This window comes from Condylura cristata, unplaced genomic scaffold (assembly GCF_000260355.1).
Source record: "Condylura cristata isolate star-nosed mole 26May11 unplaced genomic scaffold, ConCri1.0 scaffold00001, whole genome shotgun sequence".
In the NCBI taxonomy this organism is placed as follows: Eukaryota; Metazoa; Chordata; class Mammalia; order Eulipotyphla; family Talpidae; genus Condylura; species Condylura cristata.
The window spans coordinates 79,228,865-79,255,207 of NW_004567102.1; the positions used below are offsets into that span (position 1 = coordinate 79,228,865).

The window sequence follows — 26,343 nt, forward strand, 5'->3', positions numbered from 1 at the left end:
ACCCACCCCCGTTCCTTGAATGCATTTACCTCAGTTGACTGATCTTGGTCATGGTTCTGACTGGGGACTCTCTCTACTCACAGGCTCTGACATTAAAATCTTCATAAATCTCAGCAAAAGCAGAGCATTCATTTTTCCCAGCCCCTGCTTTGAAGTTCAGCACTTCATTCATCTCAATATGGAAATACCTGCCTAGCACAGACAGATATTTTTACTTATGTGAGTGGAAGAGAATATTGTAATGTTCAGTGTTGGAAATTGTTTTGAGGAGAAATGGGCTTTTTTTTTTTATAAAAAAAAAAAAAAGACAGTTTGTGAGGGTTTAAAATAATACAGTGCTTCCTTGGAGCAAGTTGTTAATACAGATTGAGACTGAAAGCTCTGCCCATTTTCTTTTACCCATCAATTCTACAATACCATTGTTCTGAGAAAAGAAAGCTTTAGACATGTGAGAAATCTTACCAAAAAGTGGCATCAGAGTATTGTTTATAATGTTGGAAAATTCAAAACATGTGGAGTTTAGTAATGGAGGTATATTTAAAAAAATTATTTGTCATGTATACAAGAGTTGAGGTGAAAGCCAGAGGTGTGTGGGGGGGGGGAGAGGGGTGAGAGGATACACCAGAGTCAGAGTAGGGAGCAGATCAGGCAGATTGACTGAAATACACTGCTGAGGGGAGCAGCTGGGAGACAGGAGAGGTCTGCCGCACCCTGTGGGTCACCCCCTGGGCTGAGGATCCAACCCATTTTGCAGTGGCTGCTGATAGCTTCTTAATGCCGAGACCTTAACCCCTGCACCACCGGGGAGTCCCCAATGAGGGCACTGTTTTAAGTAAATCATGGCACTCCTCTCTGCCTGAGCACTATCAAATCATTAAAATGTGGTTTTATTTTATTTGTTGACATGAGAAAATGTTCAAAATGTAGCCATTTTTTGATTTGGGATATAAAAATGTTGATGCAGCAAGCAGATCCAGCAGTCTTGGGTTTCTCCATGGGGGGCAGTTTTTCCATGTGAGAACTTTGTTTTGCTCATGCTGTGTGTTCAGGGAGGGAGACTGCGGGGACCCTGAGAGTGACTGTGGGCGGCAGAGCAGCTAATGAGCTTGAGGTCATCCTTTTTGTAAAAAAAAATAAACAAGGAAAGCAATCGAAATGATAGAAACACAATGTATTGTATATGTCTGTATAAAAGTGGGAAGACAAACCAAAATATTGCTAATTTTTCTATCTGAGGGCAGCAGGGATACAGGTGATAGCTTTTTCTTTGTGTGAATCTGCATTTCCAAGTATTCTATATCATAGTTAAGTATATATCATGATTAATACATTTTACTTAAATACAGGAATAATACATTTTACTTAAATACAGAGAAATTCATGTGACACTGCTCATTCCTGAAGGTTAGTGAGATGGGCAAAACAGTGCGGGGATTGCAATGTTAGGCTAAGTCCAGTAAGAAAGGATATCCAGGGGCCCTCCCTGGTGGCTCAGTGGGCTAAACAGCACTATGAAGCTACTGTAGCCCCTGCAGCATGAGTTCAATCCCCGGCCAAGGGAGGTGACCCACATGGTATGACAGACCTCTCCTTAGCTACCTACAGCTAACCCTCAGCAGCAGTGTATTTCAGTGCATCTGCCTCTTCTGCTTCCCACTCTGTCTCTGGTGACTCCTCTCTCTCTCTCTTTCTCATACACACACACACACACCGCACACCTCTGGCCTTACCCCAGTTATGTATGTATAAATAAATAAATCTTAAAAAAAAAAAGTATATCTAGGTTTCAGTGCAACCACTCAACCTAGGGAAGATGAGGACAAAGGTTAGGAAGGCTTCCTGAAGGAGGTGACATGTGGACTGAATCTTGAAGGATAAGGAACTGCTACAGAAGTAGGCAAAGTAGCCAGAGATATTTCTAGAAAAAGTACCTATAAGTATACAGGTGAGCAGATGTGTGAGAGACAGAGCATTTGAGATACTGTGCGGAAACCAGAGGTGCTTCCACGTTCATAGCTGAACAGAACATAACAGGAAGTGGGGCTCCCCATGCACAGTCACATAAGCCACCGCAAGCCCTGGGGAAGAACTGACCAGTTCTTAGACTGGGAGTCAGATGCTCACATCTGTCTTCAGCAGTTTGTGCCACTTGGGTCTGCTGAGCTAGTTAGTGAACGAGACTAGCAGGACCCTTCCTGAAGTGTGTCCCATGTTTCTGACTTTCCACCAGGAAGCTTCCCAGGTGGTCTGGCCTGGTCTGGTCTTCACAGAGCCCACTGTGTGCTCTGACACATCGCAAGGGCTGGAGAGGTGAACATTCTTTGTGCCGAAAGAATAGAGAGCCCCTGCACTGGGCACCATGAATAGAGAGTAGAGGGGGAAGACCTGTGTCTCCCTGTGGACCTGCCTAATGCCCATGCCCACCGAGTGCCCAGCATTGAAGGCCTCCAGAAGCACCTGTGTCATCCTCTGTCAGTGCTGGTGCAGATAGTTAGAACAGGGTGTTCAGGAGAACCGAGCACCGAGGGGCATGGGTAGGAGATGCATCCTTCCCTGCACCTCCTCACATGACTGCTCAACGCGCAGCCCCCACAGTCCACATTGGTGGATCCTTCACACCCTGCCTGGCTCTGGACCATGCGTCGAGGCCCAGGAAGCTTATCACCGCTTATTGTATCAATGAGTGAAGTTACCAGCATGCCCACAGCCACACAGTTTGCAGGTGGCATCCAGTGGACCCAACCCTTTGCCTGCCAGATGCCCGAGCCCTCCTAAATCTGCCTGGAATCTTCTCCATGTGTAAACAACCTGTTCAGACCCAGCATCAGGAGTTGGTTATATCACTAACTCACACATGTATAAAGCTGCTTTTTGAAACTTTGCTGTTTACTCTGCACCTAACCTGCTGTTTGTGAGGATTTAATAGGTCATTTGAATTCCCTGTAACAGCCAGAAGTCTGCAGGCGTGACAGGAGCTTCCGGAGCTCAGGTTGTCGTTCCACACATGCAGTGGTGACGTTACTGCCCACAGTGATGTGGGGGAAACACCGAGACCCCCCCCCAAGCTAAAGTAATTTGCACAGAGCTTGGCTGTTCACCCCACTCACAACAGGGCGTGGGATTTTCCTGGTTTTCGTCAAGGAAAAGGGAATTCCACAGACGGGCCCACGGTGCTAAGGAACTGTGACCATCAGGGTGCAGCGCGGTGTCAGTCTGGCGAGTAGCAAAGCCCACGGCGTCTCAAATTCTGCCTGTGCCTTTGCCCGTCCGTGCAGAGGCGTCCGGCGTGAAGGCAGCATGGGGGTGGTGCGAGGGAATCTGGGCTGTGGACTGGGATGGTGTGGGAAGGACCATGTCAGAGGGCCCCTGTCGTGGCCTGTGCTCCGCCCTGGCACTCAGCAGGGGCCACGTGTGAAAGCCGAGGGTGTGGGTGCAGGATGTGTGGACTGGGGAAGGTGCGCCGAGCGCTTGTGGGGAGAAATAGTGGGAAATTCATGCAGGTCCTGCTGAAGCGGGGTGCCCAGGGAAGAGAAGAGAGCCAAGGGAAGGTAATGGGGCTCCCGGCCTGTGGCATTTGGCCTGGGGTCCTGCTTGGCAAAAGCTCGTGCACTGGTGCCGTGTGATGCCGGGTCGGGCTCGAGGCCCTCGCCGAACAAGGAGCTGAAAACACGCACTGAGAGGCACAAGCAGTGCGGGGGTGCAGCTCCGGGGTGCCGTGGAGCCCATGATCTCCCCACCTGGTATAGTCAGCCTTGAGGGTACTGATGCCACATGGGAGACTGTGGCTGGGCTTTCAGTCCCGGCTGGTCTACATGATTTCTGCTTAAGGCATAACAGGTACCTGTCGTTCCCCAGGCTTGTGTTTCTAGAATATAAGAGAACTCTGCTACTCTGAAATGAACATTGGAACAAGACAGTTTGAGAAGTATCCCCCAAAGGGGGAATCCTACATTTACTGTGGTGGCTAAAATCGGAAAAGGAGTGGGGAGAGAGACCAAGTGACAACTCCAGGAGAAAACCAAAATCATCCGTTTTAATTCAGTAATTTCAAAAATAGCCATCTGAAGGTGTCTATTTCAATCGCGACGACTCCCTGCGGGGGGTGTTTGGGAGACTATCTGCAAAAGAGATCTTTTTTAAGTTCAGTCACTTGTGAGGGTGAGTCCTTGTCCCGGATTCGCTCAGATTCTCGAGTTCTTTTTTTTTTTCTTTCTCTGGAATTCCATAGACAGTAATTAAGGAACTGGAGGCCGGCGGGAGGTCAGGGAGACTTCGTCAGTGAAAACAGGGATTGTTTGCCACGTACAACGCTCCCTTTTTTCCTCGTGGTGAATAGGAGATTTGCTTAGAGCCGATGACTTATGCCTTTCTTACAAGTTGTGCTGTTAGCAAGTAGCTAGGGAATCGGTCAGCAAGCAGAAAGCAGCTAATTGAATCCAGGGTCTTCACTCTCCTTCGGATCCTAAGCTGTGCGTGGATCATGTAACTCCAGAGCAAGCTTCCAGGAGCGCCTAAGCTTCACTTTGAGATTACAGAGCTGGTGCACCGTAGAGGAGACGCTCTCAAAGTGGGGAGGGGGGGGTACCCGGCGTTCTCAGAGTTGCTCCTTAGGCCTGCTAAATGCCGAAGCCGGTAAGTTCGCTGGAGAATATTTCATGGCAACAGAAAAAAATGTGTTTTCTATCACTTAGAGAAAGCTTTTTTTTTTTTTTTTCCGCCTGGCTATGATGCTTCCCTCTTTTCAAATTCCTCTAGATTGCTCCTTCTTCCCTTGTTTACTTCCCTCCCTCAAGGAAATCTGAGTGGTCTTTTGCTGCATGCTCACCTAACATCAGGCATGGACCTGGGAGGGAAAGTGAATATTCTTCTGAGTAGATGAGCATGAGAGTGGTGAGGCATACCTGGTTGCAGCTCAGTTGTGAATTGATCCTAAAGCTCCATCTGATCTGTGGAAGTTTGATCTCTTAGCTTTAAAGTTAATGCCATTGACAAACTGGAGTGTCAGAAGTGGAAGCATTCTTGTCTTGGTTTTGCACCGGGCTAGCCAGAATCCGACGTGTAGGTTAAACAAGCGAATACGTTTCCAATTTCAAAATGGTTTTCAGAGTTGCTTAAATATCTTCCAGTATTATGTGCATGGCGCTGGTGGGAATCAGTCGACTTAGCCTGGCTGTTAATAGGGACAATGTGCCGGGTGTTGGGAGCCAGGAAGCAAACAGAGCTTGCCTTGCAAACGGCTTAGCTGAAGCCCTGTGCCTAGCATGCTCTCAAGCGGTGCCGGAAAAGGTGCCCTTGCAAGTTTGCTTAAACCTATGACAGCACATGACTCCCTTGCCTGCAAAAATGTGCCTCCCAGCTTTTGGAAAATGTTTGTCTTAATGCATGGTAATTTGCAAGAACGGTTCCTTAAGGGGGTGGAGGGAAGTTTCTGTTACTGACCTGCAGTGACAGGCTGATGTGGAACAGGGAGGGGGGCTTTGGTTTGCTCCTGCACACAGTTTTGTATCTACAGATGCTATTAATTGTGTCCCCCCCCTTTTTTTTCCCCCTGAAGATCCAAACGTAGCTGCGTTATAAAAAGTTCCCCACGCTGGCTCCGTGTCTTTCCTATTAGAACATTGCAGATGTGTCAAGGATGCACATGTTCCAAAAGAAGCTGAGAAGGGAGGAGGCTCCACACTCTTTCGCATGCCAAGCGGGCCCCTAGGTTCCTCATTCAGCGCCCTGGCAGGCGAATGGGGTACTATCTCTTTAAAGCGGCTATAGTTTTGTGTCTTGGCTTGGTCAATTTGTTATGGTTTAAAACTGTGGAGCCAGCTGTCTGCAATCTGATGTAATGTTGCCATGGAAACCAGAAATGAAACACTTAAGCATTCACCACAGAATTACACATATAGCATTAGCCAAAGTAATTAAAAGTTGAGCCATATGGGCTTTCTGGTGGAAAAATCTGCAATAGGGAGTCTGGAAATCAAATGTTTCTATTTACAATATTGTAAATCCACGCCTCCATGTCCTGTGGTGGCATGAATTAATTGCCTCTTTCTACTCCAGGTTTAGAGTGGGGAGTTCTTAGATGAATTTTTACCTTGTCATTTAGAAGGTGATCAAATCCAAGTTTATGTTAGTGCTCCGCCCTGGGGTAGGGGAGGGAGAGAGGAGATGCCCTCTTGTAATTGAATGTGTCGTGACCTGTGCTGTTACATTTTTTACATCAGCTGATTTAAAACTTGTTGTATAATTGTCTTAAGCCTGTTTCTAGGAGTCAGTCATTCATTCTGTATGCAATACAGAGTTTATCCAGGTGGGAAGATTTCTTACATACATATATACACACACCTATAGGTGTACATATTAATTAAAAATTTATTTAAATTCTCACATTCCCATCAGTGAGGGTGCAGTTTTGAATTTAAAAAAAAAAATGGCATGCTATTTGTAAACATTTGGGCTGTGTCACATGCATATTTGAAAGGAGAAACTTGAAGAATTGAAGATTAGCTTCCTAGTTGAAAAGAAATAATGAAATGCATGCCACTTACAGTGTCTTTATGTTGAAAACAGCTGGAAAGGATGTTAAAGACAAATATTTCACAACTCATTTTCCTTCGAATACAAAAGGAAGAGAAAGACACACTTTTCTATCAATTAAAACATTCGGGGCCTTTACTGAGCTTTGTTGACTTCTAGACTGAGTTAAGAGGATATATATACACACATATACACACACACACATATATATACACTATGTGTGTGTGTATATATATATATATATATATATATATATATACTCATATCACACACGTATATATGATATAATAACCTAGTATAATACATAACAATATATATAACTATATGATAATGTAATATATTCTCAGATGACTGGTTCTAGCTTTCATTTTCTCTTCCTACATCTACCTTGTTTAGTATCTAGTGCATCATGATAACGTAACAAAAGTTGGTTGTCATTATATTTGTGACTGGTCAGTAGCAAATACCTCCAAAATCTTCTTTTTATTTTTTAAGAAAAATAAAAATAACATTAGTTCAACATTCTAAAGAGCCCACATTTCCCCAAAATAGACAGAACACGTGAAAACAATTAAGTGCCTGGAATATGTTCCTTTCATCCCAGTGAGTCTGGGCAGAGGATAGTAGAGAGTGAGGGGAGGAGTCGTTTTCTTTAAATCCGTTGTCCTGGCTTAACTCTTGATTTCTCTCAGAAAAGTTCTGCTGACAGTGTCTTTCTTCCCTACATATGATTTGTGAGAAGATTGTGGTGTTTATATATATATATATATATATATCATTTTTCCACCTACACACAGCTTAGGTACCCTCCAACCCCCCCCCCCACCCCAATAAGCATAAGCAACCCCCAGGCCAGGTGTGAGGTCTGTAGCCAGGATGCTTTTCATCCTGGGATGCAGCTTCCTGCAATTGGGTTATAAACAGCCTGTGGTTATTTCATTTGCACTTGACTCCAGAATTTTTTAATGGGAGGGTTACAGATGTATTCTAGGCTTGTTTCATATGGATGGATGGAGACTTGGAAGCTTTGTGATTCTTTTAGAATTGCTTAGCTTTTGAGATTCATCAAGAAGTCAACATGCTGTTCTGTGTAATTCCACGCCTTGTGGTTTTGTTCAGTCCCCCATCATCCAGAGTAAGGGTTAACCAAATTTTCATTCCCCTGGTTGACTAATTCAACCACTTTATTAAGGGTGAAAATGAAATTCAAGCCAGACAATACCATTATGTATTAGGAGTTATACTTACTAATTTCATTTTAGGTTTTTCTGTTCTAAGTTTTAGGTCAAGCCCTCAAGGCCAACTGTCAGCAGTTAGTTTTCCACCCTTCCCCCTTGCCTGGCAGCCCAATTTCTATTCTTCATTAACAAGTAGTCAGTAGTTAACTTTAATTCTGAAATATGCTTGCAAAATTTTATCTGGGAATTTTAGGAAACTGAGCATGGATATCGATACACAGAAGGGAAGACCGAGAAATACCATTGACTTGAGACTTGCCATTGATAGATTATAGTAACTAAGTTAGTGGATGAATGGTTTGCTTCTAGTCGCGCAGGGAGGAAGTACAATGAGTCCATGCCGGTAGTTCTGAGGAGAGGACAGAGGCTAAGGAAGGGTTGCATGTATCCCTTCCATACTGTGGAGTGCTGTGGAAATATTTGTGGATTGCAGCATGCACTGTTTTTATGTTGGAATAATGAATACAGCCTTCACCTCGTCTGGAACTGTTCTCCACCAACTCTTTCCTACCTACTGGATTGAAGTTGGAGGTTGATGAGAGCATTGCGGGCAAGGGAGGAAGTCTCCAGTTTCCAGGTTGCAGAGATAGGGTTTTTCATTTCATGCCTTCATTTGAGGCCGTCCCCTCCCTGCTCTTTTAGTGAGCTAGGCTTGAGGAAAGGGAGAGAAGTCTGTTGGCACGTGCAGGATTAGCTGGAATTGCTTCTGAGCTGTGGGGTGTGCCAAGCTGTGCCCTTCCACGCGCTCCTCATTCCCAGGGACCCGTGCAACACACTCTGGGCTGGAGCCCTCTTTTGCTTCTTCCACATTTTGGACAGATAAAACAGAGGAAGCTGCATAGTGAATGTTGGAGCGGACTTGGAAACGAAATCCTCATTTTGTTCACAAGGAAAGGATTGTTTTTCGCCTGGGTCACTGCTGTAGAGAGAATTTTTTTTTCTCTCTGTAATGTTTGATACTTGAGGGAAAACAGCTGGGCTGAGCATACTTGAATCGCTGCATAACGAGATGGGATGCTGGGGAATATGGACTGCACTGTATGGCTGAAAAGGTCAGCTTTTTCCCTTGTCCCTCTTGGAGGAATGCAGGATCTGTCCTGCGGCTTGGGAATGAGTTGGGAGAAGCGGAAAGGATGGCTGAGTTGTGGCAGGCTGTCCTAACACACGGAGGGAAGAAGGCTGCTTGCGTCCCTTCCCTTTTCCTGCCCTGCTGTTTTTGATTTTCGGGGAGGATGGGAACAAGTCAACAGAGTTTGGGTTTGGAGAAGTTGTTCATGACCACGCTAAACAGCAAGTCCTGATGGGCCAGACAGCTGAGAGCCTGGCCCAAACCACAGTCGTGTAACTGGAATTCCAGGGCCAGCCCGGAGCGATTCTCGCCACAGTTGTCCTAAAGGAAGACTGGGACAGAGTTGAGCCAAATGCACCCGGTGCCAGTCAAGGGCAGGGTGTGTGTTGTGGTTCCCGGAGCTCAATTCCGCACTGACTTACAGCCAGAGATGGTATGTGGAGCTTTGCGGACCTGTTGTACAAATTTGTGGGCGCCCCAATTTATGGGTTCAGTGGCCGGACCTACTGAAACACAAGAGCAGAACTCTGGAACAGTGATCTGATTAACTTTTTCCTTTGTTTCTTTGCCAGTCAAGAGAACAATCGGATGATGAGACCGAGGAGTCTGTGAAGTTTAAGAGGTTACACAAGCTGGTAAACTCCACTCGCAGAGTGAGAAAGAAATTAATAAGGGTGGAAGAAATGAAAAAACCCAGCACTGAAGGTAAAAAAGCAGATGCCACCATGGTTATCAGTACATCACTGGGGGTGGGGGAAGGTTAGGTTCCCAGGAGGAAAACATGCTGATTGCAGATGGGAAATGAATGAGTTGTGATCTGGCTGAGACTGGCAGAGCAGGCAATGGATCAGCCTGTTAGAAGGGGGCGCCCAGTATGTTGTACGGAACCGGGGGGCCTGGCTATAGCATTTCTGGGGGCTGAGTACATGACTTAAATATTACAAGGACAGGAAATGCCTAGTAGGTGACAACAGAATCTTCTCAAGGCACAGCTTTCATTTATGCCATTTTACATGCACTTTATAATATTCTCTTAGTATAAACTTCTACCCCTAAAAGAACTGTGGTTCTTGCACGGTGAGTTTATTCCAGATTTAATATACATCAATGTCAGACAGACACTAACAAGCCAGGCCCCTGGTAGCCCCCCGGATCGCTGAGGGATGATTTTTTTTCTCTCTATAAACAGACTCAAGTCTTAATTCCAGTGGGGCCCTAAGGACCTTCCATTCTAAGTGGGTTTTTTTTTTAAAGATTTATTTATTTATTCATACAGAGCTGGGGTGTAGGCCAGAGATGCGGAGGGTGAGAGGATTCACCAGGGACAAAGTGGGGAGCAGAACAGGCAGATCGGCGCAGTACACTGCTGAGGGGAGCAGCGGGCGGGTCAGGAGAGGTCTGCCACGCCATGTGGATCTCCTCCGGGGCAGGCGGGGATCGAACTCATGCGGAAGTGGCTTAAGCTTCTCAGTGCTGTGCTTTAACCCGCTGCACCACCTAAGTGGATTTTTAAGAGCCATCTTGCTGGATCAACCCCTTCCCAGATGAAACAGTGATGTCAAAAGGAGCACTAGCTTGGATTGATTGCAATGAATAGTTAACCTTTGATGCGTAATTAGGACAGTTTGAATCTCTGCTATATTTATCTCTCTCACTGTTGGCGTTGTGCATTTGCAATGCCTTGTAAAATTATCCCCCAAAGAGAAAATAAAACAATTAGAGTTTCTCTTTGGAAAAATCATAAATGGATTGGAGATATCAGTAGAAAGAATTTTTTTTTTAAATCATCTTACACGTTGAAATGCCACATGTGCATTGTGAAGGATTTCAGAGTTTTATCACTTTGGTGTACATAAATTAAAATCACACCATGGAGGGAATGGAATTTCTCCTCCTTTATCAAGGTGAGGGTTTTCTATTGTTACTTCTGCTGCTTTTATTTTTGTTTATTGTCATTATGTACCAGTTGAAAGCCCTAGAGGAATATTGAAGAGAAGGGTATCACCAGGGGGGCAGAGGTTCAAAAGGGTCAATTTCATAAAAACCTGGTGTTGTGTTTAATGCCAGGATTTCAGTCAGCTGTCTTTTCACCTGGTGATTCTGTTTACATGTGGGTGCAATGCTCCTTTTCCATTTGAAGTTCTCATACTTGCCTAGCTGGTGGGTTTTCACAATGCAGAAAATACCCACGGCAGCGCTTACTGAAACTACACCCATGTCAGTAGAACAATGTGAAATCACTGTCACTCACTTTGCTGAGCACCACGTTTTGACGGAAACTTCGTGTGCACTTGCTAGAATCAGTGTCACTAATTGACTGGGATCTTTTATTCACAAATGAGATAAAATGGGGCTGTAAAATGGGAGATTAAAGGGGGCTGTACCCCCATGATTGTGATATGTATTGAGTCAGCCTTTCCACATTTGTAAAAATGCAGACATATTCTAATTTGCTTTATTTTTTGTCAGAACAAATCAACTCAGTTGTCTTTGAGAGACAGAGTCTAAAAGGCAAAAAAAAAAATGCACCAAAAGACATATATATATATATACACACACATATGTAATGATGACACTGACATCTAGCTCTGGCCAATTCATCAGGCTGTGAGTAGTCTCACAGATGGAAGCTAGGTTTAGGGGGGTGGAGTCCAGGTTACACCTCTAGTGTCTGGGGTTTGGGGTCTGGGGCACCGGTGTCCAGCCACAGTACGAGCAGGAGAGACCCAGTGTGTGTGCAGTTCTGGGCAACTGCTTTGGGGTGCTTCTTGCTAAACTAGAACTTCCCCAGCTCCTGCACAACAGAATGTTTTTAGAACGTTCTGTGGCACTCATTGGGAGGGGCTGCCTTGGCCCTTGTTTCTGCAAAGCAGCAAAGCTTTATCCTCCCATAGCCCCTCCCCAGCCTTAAAAAAAAAAAAAAAGAAAAATCAATCCTTTTGACGTCATGCATGCTTGTACCAGTGCTAAGTTTTCTAAGTAATAATTAACATTTACTGGAGCATTCCGCGTGCCAGATACTTTCCTAAGCACTTGAAATTAATATGTCAACCTCAGAATAGCCACCAGAGGCAGGCACTCCTCATACTACCTACATTTCATAAGTGAGCAGATGAACAGCAGAGCAGGATGCTAAGTAGTTGACTGGGTCATGTGGCCAGCGCCGAAGACCCAGAATTAAGTCTGGACAGTCTGATGCCTTTGTACCTCTGCTCCCACCCCACAGCCCATTCCTCACCCTGTTTCCCTCAACCTGCAGCTCTTGGTCCTGGGAAAGCCAGGATCCTGACCATCCTTTCCCCAGTCTCACCTTCGTAAATTGAGTTTCTGTCCTTCTCTGGGCCTGGATGACTATTCAGTGATGGGGCAGGAATGTAGCCCATTTGTTTACCCTCCCCCATTCTCCAGCTCACCTGTTACCTGATCAGTGATCTTTCACTTGTATGCTGCTTTTCAGCTTCTAAAGTACCTTCACATATCTCTCTTCATTTCATTTTATCCTCTAAAAAGCCTTGCAGGTATTACTAAGATCAGGAGGCATTAGTACAGGCAAGGAAACAGACTCGCGATGAAGTCACCAGTTGCCCAAGGTCAGGGAGCACTGAGCACAGAGGCGGGTGGGCGGCCAGGGCATGAATCTGCTCTGTGTGAAGTCATCCCACCCCCTCCTTCTCTCCTCTCCCTACCAAAAATCACCATCCCTTCCCTACTTTTTAAAGCGTATTTATTTTGTTCTCTATTTTTGAGGCAAGCTTGGTTCACAGCACTGTATGTGATTTCGAGGTTCCGGACCTCCCCCTTCGGGTGTAGTCCATGCTGAGCTCACCCTCATCGGACGAAGGTCATTCTGTGGAGCAGAGCGCACCAAGCAGGGATAGAGTGAGCGGTCCCGAGTGGCTTTCTCTCTATAGGATAGTCATGCCTCAGGTCAGAGGAGGCGGGGGAGGTAACACCACGCCCAGGGAGCCAAGTCTAGACTGGATTTCGATCTCAGGTCAGGCACAGACCTGCCGCTGAGGCCTCTGTGGAAGCCCTGATCCCCTCCCCTCCATGCCCCTTTCCAGAACCAGGAAGGAGGGCCATATGTTCTGAACATGTGTGCACCAGCTGGTTCCAGACTCAAGTGTGACACGGAAGTACTGGAATCTGTGATGACAGCCCTGAAGCAGAGTCCAGAAATTTCTCAGACCATTGCTGAGGGACAGGTCCTTAAAATACCCACCTGGCTTCCCCCAAGTGGATGGGTCAGGCTCTTGCACACTCCGGGGTCCTGGAAACCGCGATGTGTGTCGGGACTGTTTTTATAGACAAGTAGCTATGTGCTGCCACCAGGTGTTGCCTCTTGTCGTGACGGTCGGTCACCCCTCCCTGAAGTAAAGGTGGCCATTTTGGCTGCCAGCAGCCTAGCGATCGATGTTCCATCGTAGTCAGGTGCCCTGAGGAGAAAGCAGGAGGCTGTCTGAGAGGCCCCCGCAGCCTCAGGTCTGGCAGATACCTGTGAGAACCCTGGGCCCTGCTCTTGAACTGGCCTGAAAGATCTGGGGAGAAGTCTTCAGTGAGTAGATTTGCGCTGCAGATTAGGGACACATTTGGCCTGCTCTTGGGCATGCAGCTCCCTCCCCACCATGTCCTTGACCCAAGTCAGTCCTGGGTATATTGACCAGCAGCGATTCTTTTTGCTGTTATGTTTGCAACTGTAATTTTCACCGTTTGGGAAATCAAGAAACTTCTATAAATGGGAAGGACTCTGGCCATCCGTTCACCCTGCCCTTCTCCAGCAGCCAGTCCTTTCCCTGTGCAGCTGACATTTATCCACACACTGCGCTCTCCTTCCAGCTGGTATATGGAGTGTCGTCCCTCTGTTCCAGGGAACTTTTCGTTTTTTTCCTTTTCACAGTTCAGCTGGTGGAAAGCTGCGGAGCTCAAAAGTTTCCATATAATTAAAGGGACACAGTCAGTTAGGATCACTACACCCACAACTTGACCTACTTCTCTTTTCGCATCTGTTCACATAACACACGCAGAAAAGAGCTGTTTTCCTGCTGGAAAGACCAAACCTTTCCACTGGGCTCTGGAGGACTTGGCTCCATACCTGGCCCAGTGAACGTTTCAAGAGCTGGAATCCTTTGAGACAAAGCGGAGCCCCCACGGGCAACTGCATGCTCAGGGCCTTAAATGCCCTCACTGCCTTCCCAGCAGGGCTGAGTCGGCGCACATGTCTGGCTGGGATCACCCAGTTACCCAACTCTCTGTCTTTGTCCACCGGGGGCCATTTGTCAGCTGCATTGCAAGCTACAGCCCCTTATGGTGTTTTAGGTTTAATTTCTTAAATGGCACCTGTACCATTAAAAAAATCACATCATCCACATAGCATCCGTCGCACTCTGACTATGGAAGGCCAACCTGAGCCAACAGGACAGCCTTTCAATAGGAGGAAAGAGCCTGACTGAGCTGCTGAGGATGGCGCTTCCCAGCTTGGAGAGGCAGTGATCTCTAAATGTCAAGGGATGTCATGGCCGTGGCTGACGCCAGTGTTCCATTTTTGAGAGGCCCGTTCAGGTGTTCTACAAAGAGAGGATTTTTAAATTTTACTTTTACTGATGTGTTAGTTGTTTATGTCACCAAATAGGTTTGAGAGTCCAGTGTCACCTTTTAAAGGTATTGAAAGGAGAAAATACACCCAAAACCGTATCACTCCGAGCCTTTGCACTTGATTGTTCTCTTCATTTCCCGCATTTGTGTCAGTGCGAGCTGGGCTTATAAAGGGTGAGGAGCGGGGCGCCGCTGTGGCTTCCAGCTTGTTCTTGGCAGGCAGGGGCTGTACGAGACGTCTGCAGGTGGATGCCGAGGCCCGTCTCTGGGAGACCGTGAACATGTCCTGTTGGTTCCCCTCCAGGTGGGGAGGAGCCGGGGCTGGATAGCCCACCTGTCCTGGACGAGAGGTCCGCCCTCTACTCTGGCGTGCACAAGAAGCCCTTTTTCCTGGACGGCTCTCCAGAGAAGCCTCCAGAAGATGATTCCGACTCTCTCACCACCTCGCCGTCGTCCAGCAGCCTGGATACCTGGGGAGCTGGTCGCAAGTTGGTCAAAACCTTCAGCAAAGGCGAGAGCCGGGGCCTCATTAAGCCCCCCAAGAAGATGGGGTCATTCTTCTCATATCCAGAAGAAGAAAAGGCCCAGAAGGTTTCCCGCTCCCTGACGGACGGGGAGATGAGGAAGGGGCTTGGGTCCCTGAGCCACGGGGTAAGTACCGATGGCGTTTGCTTCTATGACAGCCACCGCCGCAGGCACCACCTGCTGGTGTCTCTGGAGGAGATCCAGAGCGTCCGCAAGCAGATCCGCCTGAAGAAGACGGATGCTAACTATTCCTGTCCCAGAGCTTTTCTCTGCCAGCGGCCCTCCAGGAAAGGCGTTCACAGCACGACCTGTGACCTGCAGCTGCTGCGGCAGAAACCCAAAGGGGGAGGGAGCGGCTGTGGCCCCGGCAGGAGGGTGCGCGGGCGCCCCTCGGTCAGCGAGTTCAATATCACCTATGTGGTGGAGCGAAGCCTGTACAGTCACCTGAACCTGACCCAGCTCGTGCGTCCTGCGTCAGACAGGACGCTGAGCAAGGCCGAGAAGCAGGACCTGAGGCGGTGTTTGCTGGAGGAGGATGAGGAGGCCAAGAGGAAGTGGGCCGGCACGGTCGACCGCTGTACTAAAAGGGTGCTCTTGAGAATCCACCAGAAGTCTGTGAGTCCCCAAGAAGGTCCCCAGGCGGCCTTGTCATTTCCATGATGTGCAGTCAAGCACTGTGGTCCTTCTGCTAGGCACCCGGCCTCCCCCGCCCTCCCCTCTCCTCTTCTCTCCTCTCCTCCATCACTTCAGGATCATTCCACCGTCACATCACTCCTCCCACTTCCCTTCGCTCAGTGGTGGCTTCTCCTCCTTGTCCCCTCTGTCCTCTCGGCATCTGAGGCTGTCTGGTTTTTCATTAAAGCTTATTCACCTTGACCCTGATGAGAGCCCAGAGTTGGGCCTCTTGAGCCGGCTCGCCTGACTCCCAGACAGCCTGTCCCTGGACCTCAGTGAAGCTCGTACAGAGCTGAAGGACGCGTTGCCAGAGAAAGAGATGCTCACCCTTTCAGCAAAACAACAGGGACTGGGGAGGGCCCCCAGGTGGCTTAGGGGGTAAGGCCCAGTGCTACCACCATGAAGGCCTGAGTTCCATTCCAGGGAGTGACCCACATGGCCCAGCAGACCTCTCCTGTCCAGCCCACTGCTGCCCTCAGCGGTGTATTTCAGTGAATTCACCTGTCCTGCTCCCCACTCTGTCTCTGGTGAATCCTCTCTCTTGCCCCCCGCCCCTGCCCACACCTTTGACCTCACTCCAGTTCTTCTATATAAAAATAAATAAAATCTTAAAAAATATAAATATAGGGACTAGCTCATGGAAGATGGCCATTGCTGTCATCCCCAGTTTGGGGATTTGAAAACATCGCAAAATCCGTGACTTCTGTGAATAGAAGCGATGGGAAGTTCTTTCATTATGGAAAAGAATAGACCTCTTGGTTTTTACTTTAGCCTGTCTGATGTGTTTATCTCTTTAAGCAAAGGATTCCCATCTGGAAATGTCCCTGCTGCCCCAAAGACTCTCCTCTAGATCTCAAGGAGTGAAGTTCTTACTTTGAAACAATATTTTCAGTTTTGTGACTGAGTTATTAAAACTAGTTAGCGCTTGTTTTCAGATGTTGACGTAATTTCAACTTCAAAATGTGGGAGTGCCTCTCCTTCCCCCCACCCCCGAATTCCCTTGCAAATGGGGGCTTGTTCCATGGCATGAGCATGTGCTGGCCCAGGACCAGGAGGTGCGTGGGCTCCCTGCACAGGTGCCCGCTCGAGCCACCTGCTCGTGCCTCTTGTAGGCGTCTGAAGGCACAGACCTGCCGCCTCTGGTGGGGACCCTCCCCAGGCTCCTTCACCAGGCAGTCACAGAACTTTAACTTATCTCAATCATGCACTGCTTTTGTGCATATGCAGACCAGCCAGCGCCATCCTTAGAATGACCTTGTCCATTCCGGAAAGATCCTTAGGTCCAGCCCAACCTTACATCTTCCAGATGTTCCCACGTGCATTGTCTTCCTCGCCAGATCTTCTTTTCACCTTCACAGAAATCTTTCAACACTTGTGGTGCTATTAGCAACGACTCTTCTGATTCTTCCTCTATCATAGTGACATTTTAGGGTTGGGCTCTTTCTGGTGCTTTAAAATAACAGTTTCATTCTTACTCACTTTTGACCCACAGGTCTTCTGTAAAATACTTGTCGCCAAGCCACCATGGTGTAATTTATTTTTCACCTTCAGAAGTACCCTGCCCAGTTGGGCTACCTCAGTGGCTTGGACGTGACCTGGACAGGGCAGGCATGCCTCACCAGCACGCCCCCGCCCCCCCAACCCGCTCACTGCCTTCTCTGTTAAATGATGACTCACTTCTGTGAGTTTAAAATCATGTAATACTGAGAAGGATGCCAAATTGAGCATTTTACACCGCTCATTTGACCCTCATACTGTTAATGTATCTTCATCAGCAGTTTCTCTCAAAGATTTGTGCTAATTAACATTTGATTGATTAATATTATGATTAATTCTTCACGACATTGAGTATGACCATCTGGGCAAGTTTATATTACTACTATAATATAAATAACAACAGCATTATTATTAATATTATGTTGTTACAAGTGCCAGTCTCTCCTGCCCCCATAAAGGTGAGCTGTGCAATCTCTACAATCTCTACCCCAAATATGACAACCAACCTTTTTTTTTTGAAGATATTAGGTGTTTTTAAGATAGTAGGTGCTCGCCACATTTGGACAGCTTTACTACATGCTGAAGTATATGATCCATGCTTAATTAGAAAGCTACACATACTTTGTAATGTATAATTGGACAATCAGGGAAAAATTTTAGGTTCTAAATATGCAGACAAAGGGCAAATAAGTGTCTTAGCAATAGAAAGAGCCTTTTTTAAGAGATTAAGATCATGCCTTTGCTTGATTGACTTTAAAAGTTCTTTTCCATTCTTGTCCTGTCTTCCTCATTTTATCCAAATGTTCATCGTTTCCTTCAATCTGCAACCTTGATCTTTATGTCCTTAAAAAAAATGCCATGTGCTTGATGGAGCCTCAGGGAAGTGATAACGCTGGAACTTGCTGGGAACCGTCACGTGTCTTGCTTTTGATTTGTCATTCAGTGTTTGTTGGGGGAAGACACATGCATGAGATCTCAGAATTCTGTCCATTTTTAAAATTCAGATTCCTCAAAAACATGTTATCAACTGCATGAAGCATCCCATTGCCTGGCCTTCCTCATCCCCGAGCATCATCTGAAGTGTACCAACAGATACAGGAACTCAAACAAACCTCATTTTAGGCTTTGTTTACGTAGATGTCCAAAGTCAAAGATGAACTTCCCTTCTTTTACGAGTCCCTCTATAATCTGTTTTCTCTGGTGAAAGAGTCCTGCTTCCAGAACTACTTGATTTTACAGAAAAGGCTGGAGATTAGTTCAAGCTACATGTGCTGATAAGCTCTGGGCCCATGTCCCATTGATAAAGAAGAATCAGTTCCAGAAGTCTCTGCTGGTGCTGGGAGAGATTTTAGTCAGTTGTTAAGAAAAACAGTCCACTCTTCAGGCTTTTTATTTTAGGAATAGATGCATACAGCAAGCATTGTGAAGACATAAATGAGCTTCTAATTTATTGCAGATAATAGTTTCCACATAAATTCTTTGTCACTTATTTCATATGCTTCAGAAATAACGTGCCGGCAGGCGGTGCTGGAGTTGATGCTGGAATTAACAGCAGGGGAGGGCAGAAGCCATAGAAGGCTGAGGCATCTGGGTGCCATTCTGCGGGCACGGGGCCGCGAATCCCAGGGAGGAATTAGAATAAAAATCCCTGCCTTTGCATAAATGAAAACGGCTACGTGGCCTTCGAGTTGGAAAGGGAAAGTCGATGTTAAACATTAGCCTGTGAGGCCATCACAGCACTGGCCAGGAGAGGACATTTGGTGTTTTTGCATACTGAGGCCCCTCTCTTCGTAGAGCAGATATCAGTTAAGGGGACTCGAGGGAAATCAGATTGTCCACTGATGTTTAATATCACATTACAGTTGTGTCCACTGGAAGTCATACCCGTGGGAGATTATTTAAAACAGAAACAGCAGCTTCGGTGAGGAGGGAAGCAGGCGACATCTTGAATACTGACTGTCCGAAAAGGCCTCCCATAACCCTGCTGCTTCTGCGGTCCCACCCTGCACACCACACTGCCGGCAGTCGCTGCTGGACCCATGGCAGGGGTGCTCTAGCTTACAGTTGAAGTTTCCAGAACTCGAGACCCAGAGCCAAACTCCAGCCCTTCTTTCACACGGAAGTTGGCCACGTGCCCACTTCAACGTAACAGTTGCTGGGGCAGACTCCACAGTTTGCCTACTCAGGGAAGAAGCATGGTAGGGTCTCGGCTGTGTGAGCCAGGCAGTGGTAGAAGCTTCAAGTACAGGATAGAGATGGTATTTTTTTTTTTAAAGATTTTTATTTATTTATTCATACAGAACTGGGGTACAGGCCAGAGGCTCAGGGGCGGTGAGAGGCTTCACCAGAGACAGAGGGGGGGAGCAGAACAGGCAGATTGACGAAGTACACTGCTGAGGGAAGCAGCGGGCGGGTCAGGAGAGGTCTGGCTCGCCATGTGGTTTCCTCCGGGGCAGGAGGCAGGCGGGAATCGAACTCATGCGGAAGTGGCTTCAGATTCTCAGTGCTGTGCTTTAACCTGCTGTGCCACCAGGGAGGGCCAGAGATGGTATTTTACTGAAGAAGAAACCCAAGCTCAGAGAGTTTAAGAGTTTTATTTCTGGCCACACAGCAGGTAAGAGGAGAGCCAGGATGTCACTCCAAAAAATCCTTGGTGTTTCCCTTTCTGGATGCTTAGATGTTTCTACTTTGTGTTGAGGGATGGATGGATGGATAGATAAGATGGATAAATAAAATATACATGCTGTTTCTTTTCAACAAGCAGTGATTTTAGTAGTACATGATACTTCTGTTCATTTTCTGCATTTAGTATCTGCTAATGAGAGTTCCCTGAGAAATAGTTAATAAAAAGATTGGAACCCAAATTTGCCTTTAGCTGTTAAATGTCCATTGCTTCAAAAGATAAACCTTTGGAGCAAAAACTGGGTTTGCTTCATGCTCCTTTCTTACTGATTTGGGAGCTGGAGAAGAGTCAGTCTTCGAGCAGTTTTTGCTAGAACAACAAGAGGGAATTCAAATCGAGTTCTGGAAATATAAAATCACTGACATTGAAATAATTACATAAAGATTGTAAGCAACTGAAAGGATAGTAAAGTTTTCATTCTTTATAACGTCAGTGTTTTTTCCTACTGAAATTAAGAAACAAGCCCAAAGGTAGTCACTGAATCAACCTTTTTGTAGCTGGGCAAAGGTGGTATCTTTGTTCCTAATGTCATGAGAAAAGGGTCACAAATAATTAAGTTGGGCAGCTAGATGGGAACAGTATCAGCATTTTTGGCTGGGTTAGGGGAGCAGTGAGTGAGTAATCCTCTTGGCCTGCTTGACAACTATAAACATAACCTTTTCCCCCCTTCTCTGCAATGTAAAAGCAAACAAGAGTCTGTTAGAATAACCTGCTGTTGGCGGCAAAAGTATAGGGTTTTGGACCTGAGTTTCCCAGACACCTGAGCACTGAGTCCCTGATAGATACTTACTCTTTGTCAGCCCTGTGTGCAGCTGACATTCCGGGGGCTTGATAAGACACAGTGCTGTTGCTAAGAAACAGGGAATCTCACCGCACCCAACATGTGGATTGGTTTTGTTATTGTTTTTCAGCCAGCTGGTTTTTGCGTGTTAAGGAGGTTTGGATCTTCCACCCCTGGTGCAGGCCCAGGACAGACCCAGTTCCAGGGGCAGATGGAGAGAAGGTTCTTTATAACATGTGTCATGGATCTTTTCCCTCATCATTTCTCGTTTCCTACTTCATCCTGTAACATATTTGTGATTCAGTGCTGTCCTGCGATGGGAAGTGGATTGGGTTAAGACCTCACTGCCTGAATTGTGCATAACTGGCTCATTTCTTCCCCGCCCTCTCCTGTCCGCAGAGAACCTGCAGTTTCGGAGGCTTCGACTTGACAAATCGTTCTTTGCACATTGGCAGTAGCAACTCGGACCCAATGGTGAGTATGTGCCAGTGAGGAAGCAAAAGAGTGGCATCTGAGCATGCTGGTTGACATCATTTCGCACTGTGCCCTTGAATACTGGCCCTCCTGACCCTTGGCCAGTCACCAGCCTAAAGACTCTTCACTGTTCCCTGTGGGATGAATAGCGACTGCTTCCCGCCTCTGTCTCTCCAGCAGTAGCTCCCTTCCTTGAATGCCTTTGTTGCTGGTTTTCTTCAAGTCACAAACTCAGATGAGTTTAGGCTCCATGGTCTTCCTCATTTTTACACACTGGTGTTTTGTTGAGAGTTTCAAGTGCATGTGGCTGCTTCACGTGGGTCGTGGCAGCATGGAGCCCCTGTGAGTTGGGGAAGGAGACCCCATGCCAGCCTGCCTACGTCTAATCACAGCCGTGATCATACTCTGTACCCAGCATAGGCTGTTTTTATGGGTGTCCTGGAATGAACCCAGTCCCCTTGAGGCCAAAGCAACCCAGATTGCACAGGGTCAAGGTTACAGCCTGGCCCTCGGACCTGGGCTGCTGGGGTACAAGTCACAAGTGCTCCTCCTTGGGACTCTTCTCTGCCCCCGAGGCTGTAGGTGAGTTTTACATACAGCTTTGTTTTTCCCTGAAGGCATTTTGTCACGCAACTGTGAAATTAAGAGTCTGTGCTTTGTTTTTGTTAGGATCACATGTTGGCTAAAACAGCCATCTGTGACTTTTGAAGTGTTTTTGGAATTTCTTGGAAGCATAAAACTTTAGTTGGACATCAAATTTTATTGATTAGTAACCTAATAATTTTATGTGGTCAACTTTAAAAGATGTCATTTGCTTTTCATATCTCAAGGGAAGGTTGGTTGTTTTTGTTTTGTTTTATTTTTTTTAACAGTACAGGACAGAATGGGAGGTGACCACAATTTAACTTGTACAGAAAAGGAAATTCAAACTCATAGGAACTGGCCACGTGGATCCTGCAGTGCCAGACCCAGTCAGATGCTGGACTTGCAGTGACTGAGATTTGCCCCGTTGTTCTTCTTCCTCTCCCAGGGGGACGCTGTCGTCTTAGCTCTGCCTTTTCCCTTGCCACTGGGGTTATGTGAGCATTGGTTCATCTAAATCCTCTTTATTGACGAGAAATGCTGTTCCTTTGGGTGTTCAGAATGGCAGACAAAAGTACAGTAGAAGAAGTACTAAGATTAAATAAAATGGTGATTCCCATCAACCTCGGACAAACACGTACGCAAATAAAAGCCCGTTAGCCAGTAGCTTTCACTATTTGAGAAGGTAAATAACTGAGCACTGAGTTCATAAAGGAAAAACTTAAGGATCCTGGGGATGGCAGATTTTGTCTGAGAGATAGTACATAAATGGCTTGAATACTAAAACCTGTTGGGGGCTTCCTTTTCTGGCATTAAACTACGTGGAACATTTTGTTTCTACAGGGTAAAGAAGGAGATTTTGTGTACAAAGAAGTAATCAAATCACCCACTGCCTCCCGCATCTCTCTTGGAAAAAAGGTGAAATCAGTGAAAGAGACAATGAGGAAGAGAATGTCTAAGAAATACAGCAGCTCTGTCTCTGAGCAGGTTTGTGACTGCCGAGCCTGGGTTACCCTTGCTTCTTTCTCCCTTCCCTGCAGGGACGCCAGGGCTGAGATTTTCAATGGTGCTAAATGTACTCGTAGTACGTAAGCTCCAGGCCGTCTTATATGAGTAGAGACAAGCGTTCTACTTTACAGACACGCGTTCGGCCCTATGAGCTGTTCTCACACTGTGCGTGGTGCTAGGAGCACAGAACACGGGCCCCATCTTCTACCTACACATGAGAGAGGACACAGAGGGGCAAGGAAAGATTGTTTAGTGCAATGAACGCTAAAATAACATAACAGTTTATGTTTACATCATGTTGTACATTTTTTTTTTCATCTCAGTAGTAATCCCCGCGGGTTTCCCATCACCGAGTCACCCGTGTGCCATCACCATAGTCCCATGCACTTCCCTCCCCACCCCCCCGTTTTTGGTCCCATTCCCCACTCCACCCCCACAGAATGTCTCTGGTCTATGGTTGTTCATTATTCTTGTTATTTTCTCGCCTGGTCCATTATACTCCTGCTATGAGCGAAACCATCCGGTATTTTTCTTTCTCTTTCTGGCTTATCTCCCTAAGCATGATCGTTTCCAGCTCCCACATGGCAAGATTTTTATAAAATATCCTTGCTACAAAATGGAGGTCACCAGAATGAAACCTGGGAGAGACACTTGAGCTTTCTTAGCGACCTTGTGAAAGGTGGCATAAGTTGGATTAGAAGCACGTCGCACACCCGAGGAGTAGCCTGGGAAAGGAGTCCTGGGTGCAGGACTTAACAGAAATCATGTTCGCCGGGGATGTTTTCACTTAACTGGCTCTGCTTGTGGCCATGCTGATATCACAGAATTAACCTCTCCCAACTCCACAATGTTGCACTAGAAATAGGACCGTTTTCTGCCTTAATTATATGGATGGGGGCAATAAAGACACGCAGAGCCCTGGGCCCTGAGTTCATTTTAACCATTAGGGTTCCCACTTTCCTCCGGCCCCTTTATGGTGTTCATTTTGCAGTCAGGTACCTGCGTGTGAGTTGACTATCCTGGAAGGTGGAGTGATGTGGAGTGATGGTGGTTTACTGACCAAATGAAAGCACCAGAGAAGGCAGACATGCTTGCTGCGCTGCTGCCCTCTGGTGGACACCGAGAGCTGAACACAGCCTCTCCTTGTTGAAACCCTCTGAACCCCACTAGCTGGCTGCCCACACTGATTCAAAGCCCGTATATCTTCATTCTGTGGTCCTTTTGGGGGTGGGGGTGATTTTCTCCCCCCCAACCATATTTCATACTCACCCTGGGGGGTCGGTGGGGTGCGCCTAGCGTCCAGTAGAGAGGCACAGACGCGTCTTACAATGCACAGACACCCCCGCCCCCAGCAGGGGCACTGGGCTGTCCCCCCGTCTCCACCACACTGCTCTCCCTTGGTGTGTCTTGTCCCTGGGGCTCTGGGAGCAATGGGGATTCTGTCTTTCTGCCCAGCAAGGAATAACGGTGAGCTCTTTTGTGAAGCAGCCAGTGTGCCAATTAGCAAAAACAGGCCGCTAATTGAAAACACTTTATTTAGTTGGATTTTCCTCCAAATTGCAACATCCACTAAAATCTTCGGTAAATTTACATGTGGTGGTGGTGGTTGGGGGGGGGGTGATTTACTTAAGAATCAAGTGCATAAAACGTAATATATTTCAAATATGTTTCTGTAACTTTACCACTGTATTGCAGTTTTGTATTTCTAGGTTCTCTGTTTTTCTAAGACATTTCACATAAATTGATGTTGCAGGGATTGTTTTTAGCTTTCAAGTAAATGTATCAATTATACTGGTAAGGACTTCTGTCTGCTCTGTTCTGCTCTAAGTCCAGCCCTTGGAATTATTATCTTGTAGATAATAAAGGTGTGATGAATCAATTAATCATTCTGGGGGAAAAAAAAACATTAGAGAACATACACTATTCGAGACATAGACAGACATAGACTTACTGCTAATATTGTTCTTCAAAATGTGAGCTTTTCTCAGAAGTACTAAAATAAAGAATGTAATTGGAAACATGACTTTCGAGCAATAAAGAAGGAGTGAAACTGTATTCAAGAATTCACCCTTGGCAGCTTCAGCTTTTGCAGAAATGACACCTCTGTTTGTAGCTGTTTTGGAGATGGTCTGCTCACTGTCCACAAGTAAAAAGCACCAGTGATGTGTTTTGGGTCAGAAGCTGCTTGTCCTTAAATGTTTGCAGGGCCTGCAGAATTGGGTTAAAGCCCTTCTGATGATTCGGCACCATGCAAATGACACGTTTTGTTTGGATGGCTTTGTGCTCACGTGGCCGTATAATATACCAGAGTTTTCTGTCTTGGCGAGGACGCCATTCTCTCTGCACACATTTTGAAGAGTGGCTTTGTCTGTTCTGCACAGCCCCATTAATAAGCATGCTATAGTTACATGTGCAAAAGAAGAGCTGCCAGGCTGATGAGAGGGAGCCCCCCAAATGTGAAAAGCACTGCTGAGTCAGTAAGTCAGTATTCTGACCGGAAAGGATTTCACAAGATTCTCCTAACAAAGAAGGCAAAACTATAGGGTGGCATACAGATATTTTACTACAGACTTTAAAAAGTTAGTTTTTTATGTATCTTGTAAGTTGTAACTGGCCTTTAAGAACTTTTGAAGGAGTAACATTGGTTATAGTTATTTGAGACTCAGGTGCTCATTGTTAGTGCCTAACACCTGTATAGATGACGCGAATGTCACCCCTGAGTGTCCAGCGCTGCCCCTATCACAGCATTGTCGCCATTTCCCCTGTTTACCCACCTACTTACCCCCTTCCCTTCTGGAACCACTAATTGGTCTGAAAGTCAAAGTTTATTTTTGTTTTATTTAGGGCATCTGTTTGTTTTCTCAGTCTCCCACCTATGAGTGACATCACATGGTGTTTTCTGTCTGGTTTGCTTCACTAAGCATAATTCCATCTAGAATCCATCCAGATTGTTGCAAATGGCAGAATTTTATCTTTTTCATTGATAAATTGTATTCCATTGTGCATATATATCAGTTTTTATCCACTCATTAATTTTTTTGCCTCCTTCAAGCCCCCCATATCCGTACCCCATCTGTCTCTCTCCCCCATCACCTCCATCTTCTCCCCTAACCCCCCCGCCCCCGGTAACCATTATCTTCTTTTTGCCAAGTTCAAGTTTTATTCTTTCTCTTGTTTGTTGTGTGATTAGGGTTTTATGTTTGTCTGTTTTTGGTATTTGTATTCTGTGGATGAGTAAAGCCATCTGAAATCTATCTTTAACTTTAGGATGATTTCACGCAGCATAACCCTGGTGGCCTACCCATTTGTCCCCAATGCACCCTTTCATCTCTCTTCACAGCTGCGTATTATTCCACCGAGTATATGCCCTACAATTTCTCTATCCATTCAACTGTCAAAGGGCACTTGGGTTGGTTCCACAAGTTTTCAATTGTGAACAGTGCTGCTATGTCCATAGGTATAGATAAGTCATTTCGTGTTAGGGTTTTCATGTTACTTGGATAAATACCTAGTAGAGATATTGCTGGTTTATACGAAATTTCCATTTTTATTTTCTTGAGAAAATAAAATATTTCACACAGGCTGCATTTTTTCACCAGCTTGCATTTCCTCTAAGAGGAGGATGACAGGTCCTTTTTCACCACATCCTCATATGGGCCATTTTTACATGGGCGAGGTGGTGTCCCAG

General features: G+C 46.3%; 1 protein-coding gene across 3 annotated transcripts in view; it reads left to right on the forward strand.

The window, feature by feature from the left end:
* The window catches only part of SASH1 (SAM and SH3 domain containing 1), a 178,930-nt gene that overhangs the window by 133,463 nt on the left and 19,124 nt on the right, over positions 1-26,343 (forward strand). For 2 of the 3 annotated variants that reach the window (XM_004673924.2, XM_012722323.1), the window contains 4 exons: positions 9,411-9,543; positions 14,735-15,081; positions 20,991-21,065; positions 22,491-22,634. In XM_004673924.2, the coding sequence (XP_004673981.1) occupies positions 9,411-9,543; positions 14,735-15,081; positions 20,991-21,065; positions 22,491-22,634 (699 nt within the window). Of the gene's footprint in view, positions 1-4,421; positions 4,633-9,410; positions 9,544-14,734; positions 15,082-20,990; positions 21,066-22,490; positions 22,635-26,343 lie in introns of those variants that run through there. The other variant, XM_012722337.1, reaches the window with a different exon arrangement.